This window comes from Anguilla anguilla, chromosome 2 (assembly GCF_013347855.1).
Source record: "Anguilla anguilla isolate fAngAng1 chromosome 2, fAngAng1.pri, whole genome shotgun sequence".
In the NCBI taxonomy this organism is placed as follows: Eukaryota; Metazoa; Chordata; class Actinopteri; order Anguilliformes; family Anguillidae; genus Anguilla; species Anguilla anguilla.
Window position 1 is genome coordinate 31,554,048 of NC_049202.1, and position 23,615 is coordinate 31,577,662.

At 40.7% G+C, this 23,615-nt stretch overlaps 1 protein-coding gene across 1 annotated transcript in view; it reads right to left on the minus strand.

Moving 5' to 3' along the window:
* LOC118221932 (piggyBac transposable element-derived protein 5-like) overlaps window positions 1–22,115 on the minus strand; it is a 33,732-nt gene extending 11,617 nt beyond the window's left edge. Inside the window, exons 1-4 of the mRNA XM_035407380.1 lie at window positions 21,430–22,115; window positions 9,419–9,846; window positions 2,736–2,870; window positions 127–307 (exon numbers count right to left, since the gene is read on the minus strand). Coding sequence (XP_035263271.1) covers window positions 127–307; window positions 2,736–2,870; window positions 9,419–9,846; window positions 21,430–21,739 — 1,054 coding nt within the window. The 5' untranslated portion in view covers window positions 21,740–22,115. The remainder of the gene's footprint in view (window positions 1–126; window positions 308–2,735; window positions 2,871–9,418; window positions 9,847–21,429) is intronic.
* Between the last annotated feature and the right edge of the window lie 1,500 nt (window positions 22,116–23,615).

The window sequence follows — 23,615 nt, forward strand, 5'->3', positions numbered from 1 at the left end:
CATAAAGTGAAACCAATAAAACAGCAAGTTTGGTACTTCACAGAAATTACTACAATGACCACAGGCTCTCAAACCTTAAAAAAAAGGGTTTTGCAGTGATGGTATGGGTCTACAGGTGGGCCGTACCTTGTTTCTCAAACTCCTGGAATAGGTGAAGGCTGGTGATGCTGGGGCCAGTGAAGATGATGGCGTTGCGGCCCGACAGGTCCTGGCACAGCTGCTTGGCCACCAGGCTGTGCAGCTGTGGCTTGTTTTTCAGTGTATCCAGGCCATCTGGACCTGGACCCTCCTTCAAGTGGACATAGATCTGGACAGAAAAACATACGGCAAAATGGATGAACACACCTAACAGATGGCTGACACCTCATTCTGCTTTGCAAAAGTGTTCATTTCCAGTAATGGATCAATGTTCGATAATGATAAGTTGCAAATCACAATGCACAAAATGAGAAATTTCTGTGACCTGACCATTTTTCAGTTGAACAACAAACATACATTTTACAGTGTAGACAAAATCTATTTAGTTATATTAGCTCTTAAATTATTTTCTTTTTTGACATTTTCACAGCGCCTTTAACTCCATAGTCTTTATTCACTGATATAATAAATATTGTGAATCCACATACGTTTACAATACCTTAATGTAAATGCAGTGCTCTAAATCACTGCCAAGTTAACAATTATGCCCTGGCTCCCATTTTCCCTATCTCCAACTGCCAGCTGCACATACGACGTCAATGATTCATTCAATCTATTTCCCTATTACAGCTATTACTTAGGTGTATCTGTGCTTTAACTTCTGTATTATTTAATCTCTACATTCGTCACATCTTTACAGATAGCAAAGGTGACCGTTCCCTTCATAAGAGTGGCTGTGACCACACCCCTTGACCCAGAGACCCTCTCAAATTACAGACCAATATCTAACTTTGTATTTTTCTCTGAAAATCTCAGTCACACATATCTAATCAGTTCTCCTCTAATCATCTTTATGAAACTTTTCAGTCAGATCTCACACATATCACTAAATTCACTCTGGACAAAATTGTTAATGATCTGCTGATGGGTGCCGACCCTAGATCCCCAACTACCATTATCCTGTTGGACCTCAGCTCTGCAGTTCATTTGGTGGATCACAACACCGTCCTCCAACGCCTCAAAGAATACACCCTGGTTACTGACACTGCCCAACTGCCCACTGACTCAAACAGGCACCAGCTTGCGTCACTGGCTGGAAGACAGGTCCGACGACACTGCAGGGTCAATCAGGGGTCAGTTTTAAGGCCCATCCATTTTGGGCCTATTTTGATATAGAGTACATGCTGCCACTTGGCCAAATCATCAGAGGCTACAATATTAACTTCCACTGTTTCATACTGACAACAGCCAGGCTCAAAGCAATTCTTCAGTCATCTCAAATCTCAACAGGGATATTGGGTAGTTATGAGTGTGTGAGCGAGGGTGTATGTGCCCTGTATTGGCAACCTGTCTAGGGTGTATACCCACCGCTTGCCCAATGCATGCGGAGACCGTATTTAACCCAGGAATAAGCAGGTTAGATAATGGATGGATGGATTATTATTATTATTATTATGTTTGTAACTTTGTATGATCAAGTAATGATATATACATTAATAACTATCACTTAGAAGGGACGTTTGGTTGAAACGCGATTGGCGGTATTTACTTTGAATATTGAAAAGAGATTGAATTAAGGAACTGTTATGAGAGAGGACTGAATTGAGTGAACAGTTATGGACAGAATTTATTTAAGCAAATTGAGACTAAAAGATTTAATGGGAATAAAATTACATGAATTTACCCTGCCAAGTGTCTGAATTGATCTGACGAAGGAACTGACGCCTGCCCTAAGGTGAACAGTAATGAAATTGTTCATTTTAAGAGGGTCAGCTCATTTTAGCACTGCAGTGTAAACTGGATGCACAAAGGTGGACACAGACAGAACCATTTAAAATATGAATTTTGAGGATACAAATACCATCCGAGGTGCTGAATTTAACCCATCAAATCCCATTCTCTGTTAGCTACAGACATATGGTCATTCAGGAATATTTGTGTGAAAAAAGTTGCATACTGCACCTTTATTACAATATTAAAATTAGAAGTAAGAATGGGCAAAGCCATATCCACTGGAATTAAGGGTAGCACAGCATGCATACATAAATTATGATATGGCCAAAAGAAATCAGATGGTTATTTTGCAAAGAGTAGTTCAACATCTCTCAGGTAGTGAAAGGTTGTAAAGCACTAGGCGCTAGAGGAACTGTTCATTCTATTCTCTCTCTTTCTCTCTTGCTCTCTCTCTCTCAAACTTTGCCCTTCAACACATATAAGCATGCCACCTACTGAGAGTTATCGACATCATCTCCCCTGAGTCCATTATAAAACTGCAGTGAGCAGGAATCAGCCTAATCGCCATAATTCTCCCCGAGTCATTGACACTGTAGATTCATAACGACTGGCCAGATCAATGAGGACAGTTTCCTCCTCTCATTACCTTTTTTACGAGCACGGTCCTTACCTATTAGACTCGGGGAAATCATGTGGAAATATGCACGGTTTCAGCACTGTGAAGTAATGAGTTACTTGGATGCCTTTTGGCCGTCCTTCAACATTTGACCAAGGCTCCTTACCCAAATGAATGGAATCCTTATGAAATGTAGAGATGCTGACAGGAGCTAACAGCGTCCATAAACATTCCAGCTGTGGCCTACCTGACAGATGAAGCCAGTGGATGAGCACTGGCGCACCCACAGGCTGAATTTCCTCTTCTTCCTCTTGCGCAGCTCCCTCTCTGTGCACGTGGCAATAAAGACAGGGTCCTCGTCGATCAGGGGCTCATGCAGTACCTGGAATTACACACCTGCGCAGTTAGAGAGGGAATTCAAGAATTCCACCTCTTGCTGAAGATACAACTAAAGAGCATTACAGCAGGTAACAACTGGATGACGCCGCCTTCTCCCATTTGTGCTTTCTTCCGCTCAGTCTTTTGGAACCGTCCTAGATTGCCCCCTTGAAAGCTCCACATGGGGGACCGCAGCTGCAGCAGCACTGTTGGAAGGCCTTGTGAACGGAGGATTACACTGCGGCGAGGATGTTTGAACGAAAATGGAATATACTCCAGTATATTTAGAGAAAATATAACAAAAATACTATATAATAAATACATTTTAAAAATTAAATGGTCAATTATACTTTTTCTTTTTTAAATCAGTGTGGTTCCGCAAGCTCTGCCATCAATTTGGGAGAGTACAGAAAAGCATGTTTTCTTCTTGGATGATGCCAAACACTGCTTCTTATCCCACTACAGTTTGCAAGCCAGACTCACAGAGTCAGAGGAACTTGCACTGTCCCAATTTGGCAGGTTTTTTAATGTACTGCATTTTGAAATATGTAAATATTTTCCATATTTGTCTATATTGTGACATAAAATATATTATAAAGATAAAAATAGTATTTCAATGTAATGCAATATATTCCATTTCCATGACAGAATACACTGGACAGACCAACTTAAACTTTATTTAATCAAATTAAATAAAAATACAAGTTATAATAAGCCATACATACATTATGGATTTGTAAGCTGAAATCCACACCAACTATGTTATTTCTCACATTCTTTCTTGGTGTGTAATGGTATGTGCCTCTTTGGCAACTTTAAAATCATGCTTACACACAACTAGAGGCTGAAAACTTGACCACTGACATGAGCTGACTGGGAATGTGTAAACTAGTTATTCAAAGGACATGGCTCTGTCATTTTGTTTCAGCAAACAGTGAAATGACAATTACCTACTCAAGACATGCTGCTTCTGATAGAGTTTAGCCAAGGAGGTAACTCATCCCTCAACAGACATTTAAAAATATGTAAGGGGAGCCCTGCGGTAGAGTCATTGCTGTGCAGTAAAAATAAATATATAAATAGACAGAATCTGTCCATTGTGAAAAAAAAACAGTGCCTGAATCCCTGTTGAATCCATCCACTGTGGGAGACATCAAATCTTACTGCAGTGTAGCCAGTCAATCTTCCAGGACTATGGGGACACATCATTGTCAGGAGAGGTGGACCCCAGAGTCGCTGAATTTGACCACAGCTAGGCTTCTGTTGCTTTCAGAAACCACCCAGCCTTCGTCTGAATCACAGCAGCAAGGAGAATGCTAGACCCTCAGGAATTTTATGAAATGTCAGACAGGAGACATTCCTCTATTTTTTCTGGTTACTGAGAGTAGGCTCACATTTAGTGCCAAATGTCTTACTGTCAAAGGGGTAGTGAAGTGTGCAAAAAAATCTGAATTATTGAATGCAGTCAGACAGCGCGGACTCGATCCTGCGGCCCCCCTGTGTATGCTGGTTCTTTTGATAATATATGTGACTGTTCTAAAGCTTTACAATAACACTGGAAGCAGACTGAGAATACAATGGTCTTTTCATGCAGTTATAACTCATGAAATATACCAGATAGTCTGAATGTAAGCATGTGGTTTTCACACACTGCTGTCAGACTGCTTTTTGCATTTGATCCCAAGTTTGCACTGCCTGCTTCACTTTTTAATTAGACTAAACACTTTTAAGCATCTAGCTGGCATACTATTTTATAAAACCAACTCACATAATCAACATAAAAATAAAAGCCAGACACTGAATGCTAAGATTGAAACCCCTATGACCTTGTGGAGGTTTATCGCAAAAAAAACTAGACATACAATACAGAGCATTAGTCTATCTCCCACTTCAGATCAACTCATGCACAGATTGAATTTTAATTATTTAACAACTCTTTATTCCAAAATCACAGACTGGAACAGATGGCAGGACCAAGATGTGAGGTCACTACAATCTCCAGTCTTACGATGCATAACTAGCGGAAGGGGGTCAAAGTTCAATTCAGGCTCAAATGTGGCTGGTGTAGCCTACATGCTAAATATATAGGCCTAACCCACAAGCTGATCAAACTCACATTCTTATCTAAGAGGAAAACCAACAACTAAAAACCATTCAAATTTGCCACCCTGAGCATGCCAGATTCTGCCACACACCTGGAGCTCCTTTGCAAGGCAAATAATGAAATGCTAATGAAAACTGCTTTCACTAAGCCGTGAAATTAGTCAAGGTCTTCTGTTTCGAGACCTTGACAAAGTATCTGCAGTGACACTCTCTCTCCCAGCCACTGTTTAATCGAGAGATTAAATGGTTGCAAAACTAGGCTTGAACTTTTGCAGAAACACAGATTATGCTCAGTTTAACCCTAACTGTTACCGCACCTCCTCCATTTGATACTTAGACTTCAAAATGTTGGATGGTGATGACCAGGGCCAAAGCCTCTTTCTCTACAGTGGAATACATACTTTGGTGCTGATTTAACTTTTTTAGAAAAGTATGCCATAGGCTTATCCACCCCTGAGTCATCTTCCTGCAGCAAAACAGCGCCTATGCCCACATTACAAGCATCTAATTTAAATGACAGAGCAAAGTTGGGAGGACAGGAGTCTGTCCACTTAAACGTCACTGTCTTCCTCAACAAGTTGGTCAATGGTTCATTAATTGAAGCAAATGGTATAAATGATCTATAAAAAGTACACATTCCCAGAACACACATCAACTCTTCTGTTACGTGAAAAAATAGTTGAATAATAGCCAGAATAATTTCCCAACTACAGGGCCTAGATGGGTGATGTAAGCTTTGCCGATCTCCCTCTTTGGCAAGTTGCTTGCAATGGCCGACAAATGCTCACTCCAGGTTTCACTACAAATGACATCCTTGGTTTTAGCAGTACAGTTAGCTAAGCCTTCAGTGATCTGATTCATGAGATGCTGAAAAGAAGAAGGTGTGTTTTAACCCCAAAAGGCAAGACCTGGCATTGGTACAAGCTAGGGATGCAAATTTCATGCAATTTCTTTAATTAATCGTCGGCACCCATTAATCGATTAATAATGATCACCTGATAAGCTTAAAATCTATATGGCCTATAGAAATGACTCAAAATAGGCCTCCCAATTAATTTGTTGATTATATTAGAGAGATTTAAGACAATCATCAGAACACAATTTTGCTTTGTGCATTTAAAGCCATAAAAAACTAAATTCAACTAACACCGCTTTACGAACTGAGAAATCTGCGCAAGAGAGAAGAACCACTGAAATTTTTCTAACAGGCTGGCTGCACTGCCACCAGAATGGAGGCAAAATGCATTACTTATTATGCTGATTATTAGACTAGTGCTTAAATTTGTAATGAACAAACAACCCACTTCAGCTTGTAGTCGCTAACACAATTTCATAATAAAAAGAACACACTTACCTCTTCAATAGTGAAATTCATATTCCATAGTGCAAGTGGTGGGCAATTTGTTTAGCAAGACAGTACCAAGTTCACAACTTTGTAAAGTAGGCCTGTTGATGAGCATGAAACAAAAAAGGTAAGGCCTAAAATACAATGAAGTGCCGTGAGACCCCAACTAAAAGACTAATAAGCAATATTCCTGAATCCTGTAACATACAGCCATAACATGAACAACACAGCCTATATGCTATGTCCTACCTTAATACCTAAGCATGTTTGTAAAGAAATAAGAGCGTATCTATGTGCTCTAGGATAATTCTGGTGCAAAAGTTGGCTGAAGGTGAAACCAGCAGCTGTGTAGATGCACGTAGATGGCACCAAATTTCCAGGAATGGACAAAAGGCATTTTGGTAATGCTGCATGTCGAAGGAACCATGGCTTGTGAACTTTCTGCCAGTCAAGCAGATTTGTGTCTAATGACGGAGAAATGTCTTACTAATCTAAAATCTAATCACCAGCGTTATATTACTCATTGAAGTAAATGAATCCGATCAACATTCTTATTAACGATTTACAGTTAATAAATTAAGTGTTATCCCTAGTACAAGCTATTAGTTTAGCAGAGACCTGTTTTTCTCAGTCTGACAGAGGGATCTGCCAATAGCCTTTTAAAAGATCAAATTTTGACACATATGCAGCTGCACCAATCCTATCAACAAAATTGTCTATCCTTGGAATCGGAAAAGAATCTGATTTTAGTGACTGCAGTTGCCTTGCGGTAATCAACACAGCCTTAACAATCCATCTAGCTTTGAAACTGTGACAAGGGGTGAGCTCCAGTCACTCAAACTGGTTCAATGATAAAATGGCTAAGCATGTATGAAATTTCCTGTCTTATCTTAGAGGGTTTCCCTGTTTTTACACAATAAGGGTGCTGTTTTATAGGAGCAGCCCATATCAATGTCATGCACAGAGCAGGGATGTCAGGCCTGGACTGAAGTTTTATCATGCCCATCATACTGTTTCAATACATTTAAATGGCACAACTTTCTACAATCAAGAGTGTGAACCACATAATTTACATCACTCAGCGTCTCCCTCGCCTGATAGGTTTGCCTCAGTATCTTGAGAGGAACTTCTCTTGGACTAATTTCAATGGGCCTCGTATGTTATGCCCTAAGGCTAACTTAAATGGACTGAATCCGGTAGATTCACAGCTTCACAAATAGAAAATGTCAAAAATGAAAGACCCTTGTCCCATTCTCCTTGTTCAACACAGCATATCCTTATCATTGTTTTTTTTTTTTTTTTAAATGTGGTTATGCTTCGGGCGCCACGGTGGAGCAGTGGCTAGTACTGGCGCCTCACAGCAAGAAGGTCCTGGGTTCGAATCTCGGGTTGGGGTCTTTCTGTGTGGAGTTTGCATGTTCTCCCCGTGTCCGTGTGGGTTTCCTCCGGGTACTCCGGTTTCCTCCCACAGTCCAAATATATGCAGGAAGGTTAATTGGAGACTCTAAATTGCCCACAGGTATGAGTGTGTGAGGGAATGGTGTGTGTGCCCTGTGATAGATTGGTGGCCTGTCCAGGTATATCTGCCTCTCGCCAAATGCAAGCTGGGATAGGCTCCAGCACCCCTGCAACCCTGCTCAGGATAAGTGGGTAAAGATGATGGATGGGCTCCCTGTGACTGGGGATGGTAAATGGAAGACTTGATGCCCAGCTCCTGCATAACCTCTTTAAGTACACCAGACATTTAGTTAGAGCCTTCGTCTGTATTTATTTTTCAGGCTGAACTGTGTGTGAAAATTTTTACAAGTACCTCGAAAATGGTCCTTTCAATAATATTTACAAGAGGAATCCCTACTGGGAATCGTATTGCCACATCCATTGAAATTAATTTTCTTTGAGCATAACTGTTGTGCTTTCTGCTCCATTTTTCATCCCCCCCCCACCCCAATCGCCTTGCCTCAACCACTTTACTGCCTTTTACCTCCTCCTTAAGCTCCTCCATTACTTGACATTCCTGGTGGCACACCAGTAATTACTCCACTTAGATTAGCCCTAGCACCTGGGATATGGCATTTCACTTTCTCCCCATTCAGGCTGTTTAGCTTCAGCAACTTATCTCTCTCTATAGCACTGTTCATAAAAATCAAATACCCTCCAATTAACAAAACATTTAGCATTTTAACATCTCCCACCTCTGTCTTAATAGCCTTTGGCAAAGTAAATGGGTGTAACATTTTACTAGTTGGTTCAGAGAACACCACCATAACCTTCCATTCCTGAAATGCCTCTCTCTCCCTGCCTACCTGCCTGCCTGCCTGCTTTCCTAGAAGCACACTTCCATCTCCCTCCTTATTCCCTTTTCTTCTCAGTCTCACTTCTGTAAAGTTAGACTCAACTCTCATTCCAATTATGCTCTCCATATCACATCTACAATAATACTTATCCTTTCCGTCCAAGCTACTTTCCATGCCAAACTCCACCACAACACAATTAAATCCCGCGTTTAATTTCAAAAGGTCTCTTGAACCTTCCAGTCCATCCGGACTGTTAAGCTGCTTGCCAGAACAAACTCAAAGCAAAAAGATGGTCATTAAACAGGCACAGGTCAAACACTACTCAGTTAGTCATCCAGAAAGCAGGGGACATACAAAAATCAGTTAATCCTCCAGAAATCGGTCATACACACAGTTAAGAAAAGTTTTATTTAACGCAACTGCCAAACTCACTGACTCCTGCTTAACCGAGAGCAGTCACCACACCTTTAATCACCTGGAGCTCCTGAGTTAGGCAATCAGGGGTAGCCCCACCCCTTGAGGGACCATCAGATGTGTGATGACATAAGCAGTAGGCGTCAAAAGAAAAAAAGAAAGCAAAACAAAAGTGTGTATGTGTAGACGTGTGAGACAATGCCCTCGTAACAACACCCATGGCGTAGTTATTAAAATGTTGAGCAGACACAGAACATGTTACAACAAGCCTGCTATTGTACATTCACAGACAGCCGTAATCACCAGAAGTCATAAGGCAGTGTGAGAACAGAAGGAAAGCCAACAGCAGACTATGAACAGAGAGCTAACAGAAAGCTAACTGGACAGAGCGCTAACCTGGGTCTGTGAAGGGCAGAAGGTGCTGCTGAAAGACTGCTGCAGGGAGTCCAGGAAGGGCTGGATCTTGTAGAGGCCCTGGCTGCCGTGGCTGGAGCGGAAGGCCACCACGTGGAAGTACTTGAGGATCTTCTCGAAGCGAGCCTGGCTCATCTTGGGCGCGATACTTTTGTTGGCGAAGAAGCCGCTGCTCCAGATGCTGAGCACCGACTCGCAGCGGTGCACGCTGGTGGAGATGATGAAGCCGAGGAAGGCCTTCATCTCGGGCACAGTCACGCTGTGCCAACCCTCCTCGCTCCCGAACCGCTCTTGGAACTTCTTGGCATACATGTTGGTCTGTGTCACCATGTTCTGGATTACATTGTCTGGCACAAACAGCTGGAAGAAGTCGACCACCGAAGCTGTGGGGGGCATCTTCTGTGTGGGCCCTGCAGCAAAAGGAAAAGAAAAATCTGATATTGCTCAAGGCTGGCGTTTGAACTATTCAGAAGCATCGGTGACAGCTCTGTAATACAAACCATAAAAGTATTGCTGTTGTATGACAGAAGTCGTATCTCTGAAATAGCATTTAGTCACTCAAATACTACAATCTTTAGCTTGATATTTCATTCCAAATAGGACATTTCCTACTAAAACTAAAATAAGCAAGCAATCTGAGAGGCCTAGAGGTTGTAAAACTGACACATGGGTGTCATGTATATAGAATGATTGCATCGCCATCTTGCATTTGATACAAACAGTGTTCACACAAAAGCTCCTTTTGGAAGTACACTTCACAAACTGGTATAAATGTTAGACTCCCTCAGATCAGTGTGGCTACTGAGTGTCTCACTTATATCCTCGGATTTATTCATTCCTGACAATAACTTACTGTACCTCCCCCCTTTCACCACATTTGAGTAAAAATACAGCAGTGGCACAGTACAGGTGGATTTGTGTATTCAAATCATTCAATGCAGAACAATGAGGCAGAGCAGGGTTCTTCTAGGCATCTTATCTCCTTGAATAATGTGTGGGGTGACCCAAGGTCGCCAGAGAGCCCCAGAACTAAACTGCCAATGTAACACTACATTACATTACATTTATTTTGCAGACGCTTTTATCCAAAGCGACATACAAAAGTGCATATCATGGTCATTGGAACAACTACAAGACACCGGTTTGATAAGGTACAATACTCATTTCGTACAGCTATTTATAGCCAAGAACACAGTTCAGTTCACGCAGTGAAAATCATTCTGACCTAACTTATACCAAGTCAAACTAGGGGGAAGAACAAGCTACAATATTAACACAGCAACCCTAGCAGGCAGCTAACATTCTCACAATGTTTCACAGACATTTTTTCAATGCAATGATGTTGTTAGCATTCTGATGAAAGTCTGGCAATAGGGCCAACATGTCAATGTTTTTAATAAATATTGTGTAAACAAAATTCAATCAAGAGCAAGAGTTGCACCTGTTCATTGTTTAGTTGCTTCACCATGGCAGGCTGGCTGGAGGGTTCTGCTAAACTGTGCATGTCAGACGTGCAGTTTGGAGTCAACAAAACACACAGGGACAGTCCTTACTTTAGTTCAGCAGAAAGACCTTCAATAGTCCCTGAAGAACATCACACTTTGTATACATAGCTCAGAGATGCCTAATGCTGTGAACTTTACAGCAAAGCCACACAGCTCCAGGCGTGAGTTAGGGGCAGGGGTTTGATCCTGTAATATTTTCATTAAAGAGGGTGGACTGTCCCAATTTCCTTTAAAAACATTCTGCTTCTTCCTCCAGTTAGACTAGGTTATTCCCACCTACACTTTCATGAAAAATAATATTTAATTCACATTAAAAATAAAATAATTAATTGTGTTTTATATGCGTGTGCATGTGCGCTTATGTCTGTGCATGTTTGTGTGTACTGTGTATACATGCATGCATTTGGGTGTGCGCACATTTGTGTATGTGCTGGTGTGTGTGTGTGCGTGTGTGTGTGTGTGTGCATGTGGTGCCACCTTACTTAGTTGCATACATTACCCGAACAGTATATAAGCAAACTTACAAGCTTATATACCGATTAAAAACAAGGAACAGGGAACAGCCCAGTGATGAGTGCTTCTGTATATTTATGAGTGCACCTAAAATGAATGCTGTCGGTAGTACAGCAATAAAATTATCTCCCCATCTTTGCTTGCAGCGAACAACAAAAAGCAAATAGGGGTTAATCGGGTAGATCAGTTCACCGTTTCAGATCATAGAATGTTCAGTCTGCAGATACATTCTTCTTTTGCAATGTGTATACCATAGCAGCTAAGCAAGGGGGACATTTTTGACGTAAAAACCAAAGCTGGTGTGAGAAGGATATGCACTAGAGATACCAGGGGCTGCACAAGGATTCAATAGCCAGAATTCAAAAACACTGATGCAGCAAGCTTCGCTGTTCTCATTAACAGTCAAATAAATGGTCGCTGTAGATAAGTGCTATTGTGAGATCTGTTCTGAGAAAGGAAAATATGCTCCTGCAGTACACACAATAGTGCTTGCAAATGAGTTCACTAGAGTCTTTATGCATAATGCAGGAATTAATAGCCACTGAGGGTGTTTCTGTGTAGCCAGAATTAATAATCAGCCTTGTAAGAACCATTGCCCCGGAGTGTGTGGAATACATTCAAATGCACTCATTTGAACCCCATTGCCCCAGAGTATGTGGAATACATTCAAATGCACTCATTTGATGGGTTCTTTCTCAAAGCATTATATGTTTGAAGGAATTAGATTTAAGAATCATTTGTTTTTCAGGTGGATAAATTGTAATTATGTGATAGTAATAATGGCCCCTTCGGAAATGGAACCAGAACAAACTACAAGAGGGAGCTGGGACAAACGTTTGCCAAGCGAGCTGTTATATGGCTGCAGCTTAATTACCTTTCAGTGGGAAGCCCGCTGCAAGAATAAAAACACAACAGACATATTTCACAGCTCCTTAATTTAGTGGAGGCTGTGCCTTACAGGGGCAAGTAAAAGGATAGACATTAATAATATAAAAGGACATTCTTTCATCCCGATATGAAAGTGCATTGTATGTCTCATGGGAGCTTTGTCTTTTAAAATGTGCTATTTATAATTATTCCCATAAGATCTATAAATCCTTCTCTTTTGTCTTTAGTGCCTGCTCTTCATCCCAAGAGACCAAAGCATATCATATTTGGAGGCAACACCAGTGCAATACCAATGCAGTTTCAGACCCATATCATTCACTTTGTGAGTTTTTATATTTTATTTCAGTTTCAGGGCATGTTTTCAATTTGTGAATATTTAACATTTTTGTGTGTAATTAAGGAAATTTTAGATACAGAAGTTTCTGACAATCTGCAGGCTTTATAAATCAACGGTTGTGGCTCCACGTCAGGTCTTCACTTGACGTATGCACGCAAGTTAATTTTATAAATGAGCCCCCTGCAGTTTCTATAGCCTAATGCGCAAATGAATAAAGCACTTTCACGTGGATGTAATTTGCCACACATCTGCATTTATTAATCATCGGGAAATGATTGTTTATAGGAAATCCCTGTTTATTTCTTAACACAAAAACTATTCAAACGGCTAATACCTGTAGCCTAAAACAACATAAATTACTTACTCTGTTTAGTTTGTTTAACTTTTTTCATCATACAATTTTATCAAAATCTTCAGAAAAGAAAGGAAACATAGCCTGCCATTATTTAGCCTAAATTGTTAGCTGACCAGATCTGTTGAATGAAGTGAAAAAAGAGACTGGCTCGTGAGGCTAGCTGACAAGTAACGTTAGGTGTCAATAGAGCTGAAAGTATCACCGGAGGTTATTGGCAAGGAAAACCAGACGATCCACTTGCCCTGGGTCCAAGGAAAAGTCCAGGAAGGTCCAAGAAAGTTTTTTGTTGACAGAGGAAGTAACGTTAGCACAGGAAATGAACTTGTGACTTGAAAGAATTGAGGAAATATTGGGTAGCATTGCGTTGGAATAGATCTTATTTAATTTCGGTGAGGGAAGATATATTATATTGCCTATATTGTTTGTAGTACCGTAACTTGGCGTCATTTTGATATCAATACTTTTAATGGCAGGCCTGGACTGGTCTTGTATGTGTGAGTAACTTGGCATTTTTGTACGTTGAAAACATGTTTTTTATGAGATATCATTTCTTTTTGCAAAGCATTTTATTATGAGAGTGAGAAATGCGAAGCGACCCTGTAAGAAACGGTTGTGGATTATGGCTGTCCTTGTGTGAATTTGTACAGTCTGATGTGCGTGTACCGTTTGGCAGTTTCGGTTTGCTTTATATGTAAAACAGTGGCTGTGACAAAGGGTGCGGTGGCATATAAGTGTAAACACATCAGAAACGCAGGTGAAATATGGCCAGTGTATGTACTCACGGATTTGACGGCCATCCAATGAGCCTTGATTGAGAAAAGAATCAGCAAGGCCGTAAAATGAGAGCTCCCTAGGTCGCAACTTGTGTACCCTGCTGTTCTTCTCCGTTGTCTGTTATTTCGCGGAGATGCACTTTTAGTGTTTGTAAGGTTTATAAGGCATTTTGATAGGCTTATCTGCAGGTGGGAATCCGCTTCGCTGTTTTGCTAAGCTAGAACCGGAAAACTTGATAGTGGAGAATAGGAGCAGACGCATATGTCCCAGCAGGCTTTGCAGATGAGAAAATAACAACAGTGTGAGAGAAATTAGGATGAAAAGATGAAATTGCGTAGTTGAAACAATATGTTTTTAGCAGAATGGGCATGTAGGTGAAGGTTGACAAGATCACAGACTATAGTGCGAAGTAAATGAAGTGACCATGAGCGAGCTTGGTTTCCTTATCGAATGGTATATATAACAGTCGGTATAAAGCATTAACTGTTAAAGTGGAGTATTAAGTGACGTGTGAAATCTATTGCACTTATGTGCTTTTCTCATGCTCAGTACTAGTAGTTAAATGTAATGTTTTAATGGGGAGTTGCAGAACGTACATATGTAGTAATTGTTTGTATGTGGTTGGATAGAGAACAGAGCGAGGTAACATGAATGTAGAAACGTGGCATTTGCTGATAAGAAGGTTTCGTACGGCAGCCAAGTGAAGAAATATAGTTAGTAGAAATGGCACAGTGGTGAACTGGTGTAACTTTTTAATAAAAGGAACACATTTGCTGTCATGAAATGCATATGGGTGGCCGTGAGTGAGTTTTGGTAAAACAAATATAAGCGTAAGAAAACGTTAGTGTAGAAGAGGAAATTATCTGCTTGAGGGCGAGGCGGGATTCAATCCTTCAACCGGAGGTTTACCAGTCTGTGACTTTGTTAGTGCAGCACCATGACATAGCTATGCAATACGTGAAATATCATTAGCAAACCTGTCCGTGGTTTTAAAGAACACAGGCCAGTAAGCACAGAAGAGCTCCCGTGGAATCCATATGGCTTTGCAATATTGTAGCCGGTTAATAACTGAACATGCAGACGGTACATCATAATTCAGTGTATACGTTCGGTGAACGGCGGGTAGATATGGTGCAAAAGCGATAATTGATAAGTAGTAGGCAATTATTAGTGAGGGTAAAAGCAGGTTAAAGAAACATGTCCCTAGCTAGGCTTGAACCTAAGACCCCATATTCCCAAGACTGTAACCTTAGCCACTAGGCCACAGGCAGATTAGCTGTTTAAACTGGAAATATTTCAGAGTAAAAAGGTATGGGTATTTTGCGTGTGTATGCGAGTTTTTGATTGGGTCGTGTAGGTGAAGATTTGGCGGGTGTCGGTAAAATGTCCAATGGGGAGACATGTTATTAGTGGGATAGGCGGCAGGCTGCTGTCTTTCTTAAAGGGTCTCTAGTGACAGCAGATGTTGTAGTCATGGACATAAGGTGACCTACAGAACTCTTTTCCTGAGAAGTTCTAATACAATGTGCATTGCATTATGGGGTAATAAAAGGTAAAGGCTGAACGCTGTTGATTTATGTCAAATAGAATTAACCCTTGAACAGACAGCATGCTAGCAGCCAAACCACCTGAGGAGGCAGGCAGGCTTTGCCATGTCGTGGAAAATTTCTCTGGGACCACAGTGGAGAGAGTTACAATACAAAAGCACTAAAGGAGATTTGCTGACATTTGCCAATAAATTCATAGTTAAGATATTCCATGCAATGCAATGAGTAATGATAAGAGCTCCCATCTATAGAAGACAACAGCCTGACTATAGCTTAGTTGTAAAACATACCGGCAATGGACAAAAACATGGAACCACCTGAGGGACGGAGTAAATAAGGGAGCAGATGCACATGTAAAGCAGAAGCTAGCACATGCTATTAAGTTCATAGCCCTCTTCCCAGCCCAATTTCATCCATCACAATTAATATAAAACATTGCCTACATTTTTATTATGTTTTAATTTCCCATTAAAATAGCAAAATAGCTTAAAAGCACTATGATATAACTGAGAAATAATGACAACAATATCTTGACATTTTATTAAACAAAATAAAACCAGGGAAGATCATACAATGCCAGTGACCCCATTCACAGCAGTAAAATGACTTGGTGTTGCTCAAATGAAAGAAAACAAGATCAGGTTAAAACCTAGTATATGGCTGGACCTAACACACGTGATCCAGCCAACCAATGGTGTAACTTCATAACTCGGCTGACCAATGATGTAACTTCATCACTCAGTCACAGACATTCGTGTTTGTAGGGCTGGCCCCACTGATGCGGTCCAGCCAAAAATTATAACACACGAGTCTTTCATTAATTCATAACAATGACATGGCTGAACTGAGTGGGGTTGGATGAGTTGTGGTTTCATCACACTTTAAATACACGCATTTTGATAATGTATCCCCTTGTTCCAAATAAGCATAGGTTCGACTTGTATTGCCTACTCAGAGACATTTCTAAGCAACTAAACAGCAAGTCTAATCCCTATGCAGCATGGTAGTAACATCTACATATAGAATGTAAATAGAACATATTAGGGATGCACCCATAATACTGCAATTGCCCACCGGCTGAAAAGAATAGTCTATTGTTTAATCGTAATTCAAGGGGTGGTTTCCATTGGTCTGTCAGATACAAAATAATTGCACTTCATTTTACACATTCAGTTTCCCCCTATAATTGTACACACTTGGTGGGCTGCCAGGCAACAAAATGCTTTTTTAAAATGCCGAAAATAATGCCAAATATCAATTCATTTAGAAATCAATAATCATGTGGCTTGTGAGCACCTGTGGGTGGCTGTTCCGAAATATGATGAGTCAACCTCTGTGTTGGGTGGGAAACTTGACGTGATAGGAGTGTCACTGCAGCGTTTTATCATTGAACTGTGTAAAAACTTCTTATGCAGTTCATTGTTTTCTATGATGCTGTCTGTCCCACTGAACTGTGGTCAGTCCCTTCACGTATCCCTGCTGAGCGAAAGGAAAAGAAGTTTCTGATATCAAGTATTTTCTCGTGGAACCGCAATCTTACTGTACGTCTCTTGTTTGCACTATCAACACTAACATTACCACATTGTGTCGGTTGAACTTATCATAAAATTTATTCTTACAGTGAAGAACCCTTGACTTATTTACACTCTGGACATATGTGACCGCAAGCGAATATACCGCACTTCCGCTTGCATTCACTTGTGTCCAGAATGTAAACTCGTCAGGCATGCTGCATGACAAGAAGAAATTTTACGGACAACGTGAGAATGGCCTAAACGAGAAAAAACTCCAAAGAGGGGGACGGACAACAAAGTATTACATGTTTTTCTCCCATGTTCACAATGGGCTAACATTTTGTAATTGTTAGAGGATGTTAACATTAACGTACAAGGTGCATGAAACCTTGGTAAACCTGCAAAGTAAAGCCAGATGTGGCCCTATTTTTTCCTCCAATAGCAATTCTTCAGACCCAGCAACTCCCTGGCACTTTAATTTAATCTAATATAAATTAATTTGCTCTAATATAGTTTTACTGAATGTTCCAAAAAATATTCAGAATAGTCAGAAGTTTGAAACATTGTTAAAGATGTTCTGTATGCAATTGTGGAGCCTTCCCATACAGAAAAGCGCCACACCCATAAATGTCGTTTAACACATTTAGGAATAACATATCCAGGTAAAGGTGCACAGATTCGCAGAAATTGCATGATAAGCCTTATCGCGGTTATTTATTAATATTTTTGAGGTAAAAATCCTGCACAGTATGCCTTTAATGTGCGCATGCAGGTTTTATTCTGCACACATTAATGTTAATCAAGGAAACACATTTCCAATGGTAATGTGAGACCAGCCACATCCTCAGTTTATGAAGCATGGGGCTTTATTCATGAAAAAAAGACTTGTGTATAAACATTAACGCACAAGCAACTTTGTAATTACCATGAAGTAAGTTGTGGTAATGTCCAAATTGGTACGGAAAGCTGCTTCTGTTTGTTTCTTAACACCCAGGTAAGCTTTACAAAGCAAATAGTCTACCATACAGACCAATCTGTGTCTAATAAATATATGTCTGTGACCAGGTGGCTTTCATTAATCATTTGGAGCATCCAGACTATGAGGCCAAGTCAACGCAGCAAACAAATTAGCTGAACACATTTAACATTAAACATTGAACTAAAAAAAGCCAAACATGTTGAGGAGTAAACTAATTTTAAAAAATAAATAAATAAAATAAATATATATATATATATAACATTATTTAACATGCCAGTTCCTAAGGTCATCTAGTAGTGTACCTAATCTCCAAATCTGAAGCCCTCTCCATGATCTCGTTGGGTACCAACCCTCTCAATTACTCTTTAGATAGCATTCCGTAAACATATAATGTAACTGCAAAAAAGCACATTATTTGTAATACAGTAGCAACTCAGATGTGACATAGCAGCTGTTACATTTATACAAATGGGGACATCTTGTTTTTTTAGTCACCTAGCATCCAATCCTGTTAGAATACACTCTGAAGGACACATTTTGAAGGACTTTTTAAAATGATTTGATTTATTGAAAATAAAAATAATGCCTTATGCTCAAAAATTACTTCTGGAATAGTTTTTTAACTTGCTTGATAAAAAATAAAAGTTTCTGGGAAATATTTTCAGCATAGGTTATCACATTACTCCGTTTATTTGGGAGGTGGTAGAGGACTGAATTGCACATGTGCAAACCTGCAGTAGCTGCATTGTAAATTAAGTTATTGACCTTGTTACATTTTTCAAGTTTTGCATTTATAGCCACTCCTCCCTACCCCAGGGACCACAATTGAGTATAAGAACAGCCATAAACAATTAAATAGAATTAAATACAGGAATTTAAATTATAGAAAAGAAAAAATGACAATGTACGATAAATGCAAAGCATGCACTTTTCCTGCTTATGGGATTTAATTGGACAACGATCCACAAAAAACCATTGACAGGCTCTTGAATAAGCTATGGTCATACACGCATTGCATGGGAAAGCCCCTAAATTAGCAATCCACCATACCCTGGGCTGCAATTTGCACCGCAGACCTGGTCTGAGCACGTGCACGGCAAGGCCCCAGTCACAAACTAGACCAACTAGAAAATTTCAACAAGCTGCCTGAATTTGACAGACACACCCCCAGCAGTATCTCTCCTCCCACTTTGGCGCAACTTCGAGTCACAAAATTACCAAACGGCTAAGGTGCGCCCAAATCCGTGACAATAATACCACTTTGCCAAGGCATCAGCTCACAGCACGCCATACACCGGCCGGAAAACAGAGCCCACAGAATCAAATGCTGGGTGTCTGATTCCAAACGCAGTGTGTAACATTTTGCCATTAATAGCATCATACAACATTCCTTCAACATTCCTTATTTTCTTAGTATACGGACACATTCACGTTGGCTTGCAACAAACCTATTTCCATAGTTTGAGACAAAGTACCTTGATACAGGGCACATTAACTGGCTCACCATTCAATGGCCAACAGCATTCAGATCAAGACTGACCCCCTGCCCAATTCAGACTGCTACAGTACCTTCCTGCCTGGTGTAGTTCAGCACCTGCTTTAAACAGTGAATCTGCTACTCAACTCACCAGTCACGTCTTTGTCCCTGAGCCCCCCTTAGAATCAGTGCATTGTACTGAACTCTCCCCTGAAGCCCACCACTGCCATTGTGCATTGTAGCCTGCAACTCCTTCTTGTGTACGGAATAGTTTTTGCTGTCATTAAAATAATTTATTGTGTTCACATTAGCGTGTGGCTACATGTGTACGCACTTAACTTACTCAATACAAATGCAGTTACTTAATTTTCTAAGCAATTTAAAAACAAAGACCAGACCATATTTACCCAATATGGTCTGATATTTATTTGGTATATGTTGTATATATCAGTCATGACAACTCCTAAAATAGATCTAAAATAGATTTCCTTGCATGGTTCCCTGTACAGTGGGGGGTTGCATGTTATTACATTTGGAGGAGCAGCATGAGCTACTTGCTGTTGAGTCAGAGCACCACTTCCTGTCTCTCCATTACAAGCTGCTCTGATAAACCTCCCTGCCACATTCTCTGTGTTTGTATGCTTTTCCTGCCATTCTACCCTACCTTAAAACAAAATTCTCCCAATGTTACAATGCCATCAGGAGTTGTAGAGCCATATTCACTGATGTACAAAACAGCCAGGTCTTATATTCAACTTATCAGCTGCTAAAAATGATTAAATACTGACTTATGCCTTGCTATATTCTGAAAACCTATGTTTGTACATTTCCCATTGTACTGAGGTATGAAAGCCTTTGTGTGCAAGAATTCAGACTGCATTCATGCTGGCATGGGGCGACATAGCTCAGGAGGTAAGACCGATTGTCTGGCAGTCAGAGGGTTGCCGGTTCAAACCCCGCCCTGGGCATGTCGAAGTGTCCTTGAGCAAGACACCTAACCCCTAACTGCTCTGGCGAATGAGAGGCATCAATTGTAAAGCGCTTTGGATAAAAGCGCTATATAAATGCAGTCCATTTGCATGGCCAATGCACAGTTCGTATAACATTTTTAAAATTTCACATTCATATATTTTCCTGGCAACATGTGGAAGGAATAATCAAATTATACCAGATACAAAACTTAGCAACCCCACTGTGATGAGATTAAGCCATCTATTTATGGTAAAATTTAGCTGTTCAATATTTATTTGACACTGTGATTTGTTAGTGTTAAAGACAACCTCCTCCTCTCAAACTCACAATAACCCCCAGCTTTATCACAAGGGAATAATTCCATTAGCATGAGTAGCACCATTCTGCAGCAGCAACGTCTTCAAAATCTTAGTTTTTGTCTGAAGGCAAAATCTACTTATGTTAGTACTGTATGCCCTGCTGACAGAGTGCAGAGAACAGGATGTCCAGACCCTGGACGGTTAACACGACAACAAAAGCTGTTATGAAGTGAACGCCTCAAGGTAACTGTCAAACATTCACAACAAAGATTAGGATAGCAAGTCTACGTCTAACAGTGTTCTGCACAAGTAGATTCACGTCATCTCTTACTCTCCACTCTCCACTCTCCACGCGATCGGTGTAGTTACATTAGGTCTGTTAACACCATGAGTCGGTATCATAACCGAATACCCCTGAGTATGTCTGCTTAGCGCAGCACCATAGCCCTGAGGAAATTGCGGTCATCTACATTCCATTGCCCAGCATGCATCTGATCTTAAAGCCACTTTTGTCAAGAATTCCGTCTGGAAAAATGTATTATCTGACGGAAGCTCTTTACATTGTAGAAAGCAGCAGGTTTCGCATAGGTTAGCCTTGCTAAAGTTGGACATACTATAGCACTGTAAATGCAGTACAGCTCTTTGATTTCAGTGGACCTAATACATTATAATTTTCATCATTTAGCGAACAGTTATATCCTCCCTTATTAATACGGGAGTCGAAGTAGCCTCTCGCCTCGGGTAGCCTTTTTCAGTACCGGTTAATCTACCACCGAAATGAGCGGACAGCAGGCTACATTAGGCCAATGATTGTACTAATTACATAGACATACCACAGGTATCCGTGTAGGAGGGGATCGTGATGTCTCGGACTGCGTCACTCCAGCCCTCCTCCTCTGCCTGGGTGTTTGGGGAGCCGGGGGGGGCGGGTTGACTGCAACAAACCTCGCCTGTCCTCCGCTCGTCCCCACAGCATTCCGGGGTGTTGTTGTCCGAGTTAGAGTCACCCGACGTGCTGTAGAAGGGGTTATCGCTGCTGTCGTCACCAGACTCCCCGAAAACATCATCCGAAATCTGCAAACTCTCGTAGCGAGAGCGGGCCGCTTCAAGGAGTGACAGTGCCTTCCTCCCACACTCCGCCATCACTACGGCTGGTGGTAACCCTCTAAACCGGGCGAGATCACGATGTCAGGATCTTCCCGGGGAGAAATTAAGTGCACACACCTTTACCAAGCGCCTCGTACTGTCTGATAGAAATTTCAGCCTTCTCTGTCCTCTCGCACCGCAGACGTCCACAATGTAACCGGCAACAACCCAACATCCAGCTGAAGTGAGACGGAGCTGTTCTCTACAAACTAGTCCTGAATTTTCCTCCCCGCCGCCGAGACCAAAATGTATCAATATTTATTTTGAAAAAATCCCACATTCGGAGAGCTCCTCTTAACTGTGTAAGACTCGATAAATTCCCGACCTCCTCCACTGATCACCTGACCTGGGTCTTCCCGTACTCTCCAATAGCATCGATGTGTGAAATCAACGTCAAATCTATATCCTCTCCCCGCCCCCTACCGAAAGGAAGGATGTTTTAGCCTGTTGAACCATTGAAAAGTAAGGTATCGGTAACCTATAATTGAATAGCCTATGGTAGAACGATTAATTGCCTATCTGGCAGGGACAGCCAACAGAATCAGCATTTACTCTCAGAAATAATCGCATATCCATTCATTTATTTGCTCGTTAAGCACAGCTATAGCAGTCGCAGTGTATAGTTGCCTACACATCTAGGGACAGCCATGAGAATTCGTTGCGCAATATGTGGTTAAACCACAATTGAATGGCAACGGTGAAATATAGATGTGGTTCTGGAAGCTGCAGGCGAACATGGGCAAACCCCACCCATGCTATGTTCGTAGAATAAAACACATTCACATTGGTGGTGATATGGGCCGTGGGCCCGTGATCCTCTCGCGATGAGCTAGAAGGGCCGTTCATGCATGGACTCAGTGATTACATTTGAGACAGTCGTTTAACATAGGAAAAAAATCGAGCTTATTCTAAGAGTGCCATTCGTTTTTTTATATATCGTTCAATAAGCAAACTCATCTCGATCATGAATATTACACTTTTTTGAAGTATACAATAGTCTGATCATTTCAGAGTTAGCCTATATGCCCATTTAAACGATTCAATTTAATAATTTGTGGCAATTTCTTTGGTACAACTTATTTTCTGATATGCAACGATTTCTGGGAAATGTGTCTGTGTACGTTGTTGTCCAATGTCAAGTGTCTATTTTTAATTGTGTGATCAAAAGTATTAGACCGTAGGTTTTAAAAAGATTTTTAAAAAGAAAAAAAAAAACAGTAGGCAGAGAAGATTTCAGTTATAATACATGTATTGAAAAACAGACCAAAGTACAAACATTTTTTTTCAATTTCTACCTACAAAAAATGGTTTTATTTAAAAATCATAGACATGACTTTCCTAAAAACTAACCTCCTTTCTTTAATTACAATTAAATTAATTATTGAAAGTCTATCCAATAATTTTGCAAAGTGGGAGGTTGAGGGGTCGGAGGGAGGTGGATGGGGTAATTATAAATAGAGCGAAATCTTATCTGCCTTAAGTTAAAAAAAAAAAAAAAAACCCTGGTTTAACCTGTAGTGCAAGTAAAATAGGCACTAAAGTTGCAAGAAATAAGGAGTTAGGCTTAGATGTGCAGGGTCAAGTAAGCATTGTGGCAAGCAATAGCATTGTGGCAGATAACAAATATCTTGTGTAGTCTAGCAGGAGAAATGGTTGTAAAAGTGCACTAGAACTACCAGAAGAACTCTACAGGAATGCAACTAGAGAGAAACCAGTTCTCCTGACTACAGTGAAATGGCAACTATGATCTGTTGGTCTAAAATGATGTGTAGACTACATCCTCCTTTCTGTAGTTGTGGTGCAATTTTACAATGATTTATTTCGCTAGACACCACAAGATATTTGTCTACTGCCTCTTCCTGGTCTTCTCCTG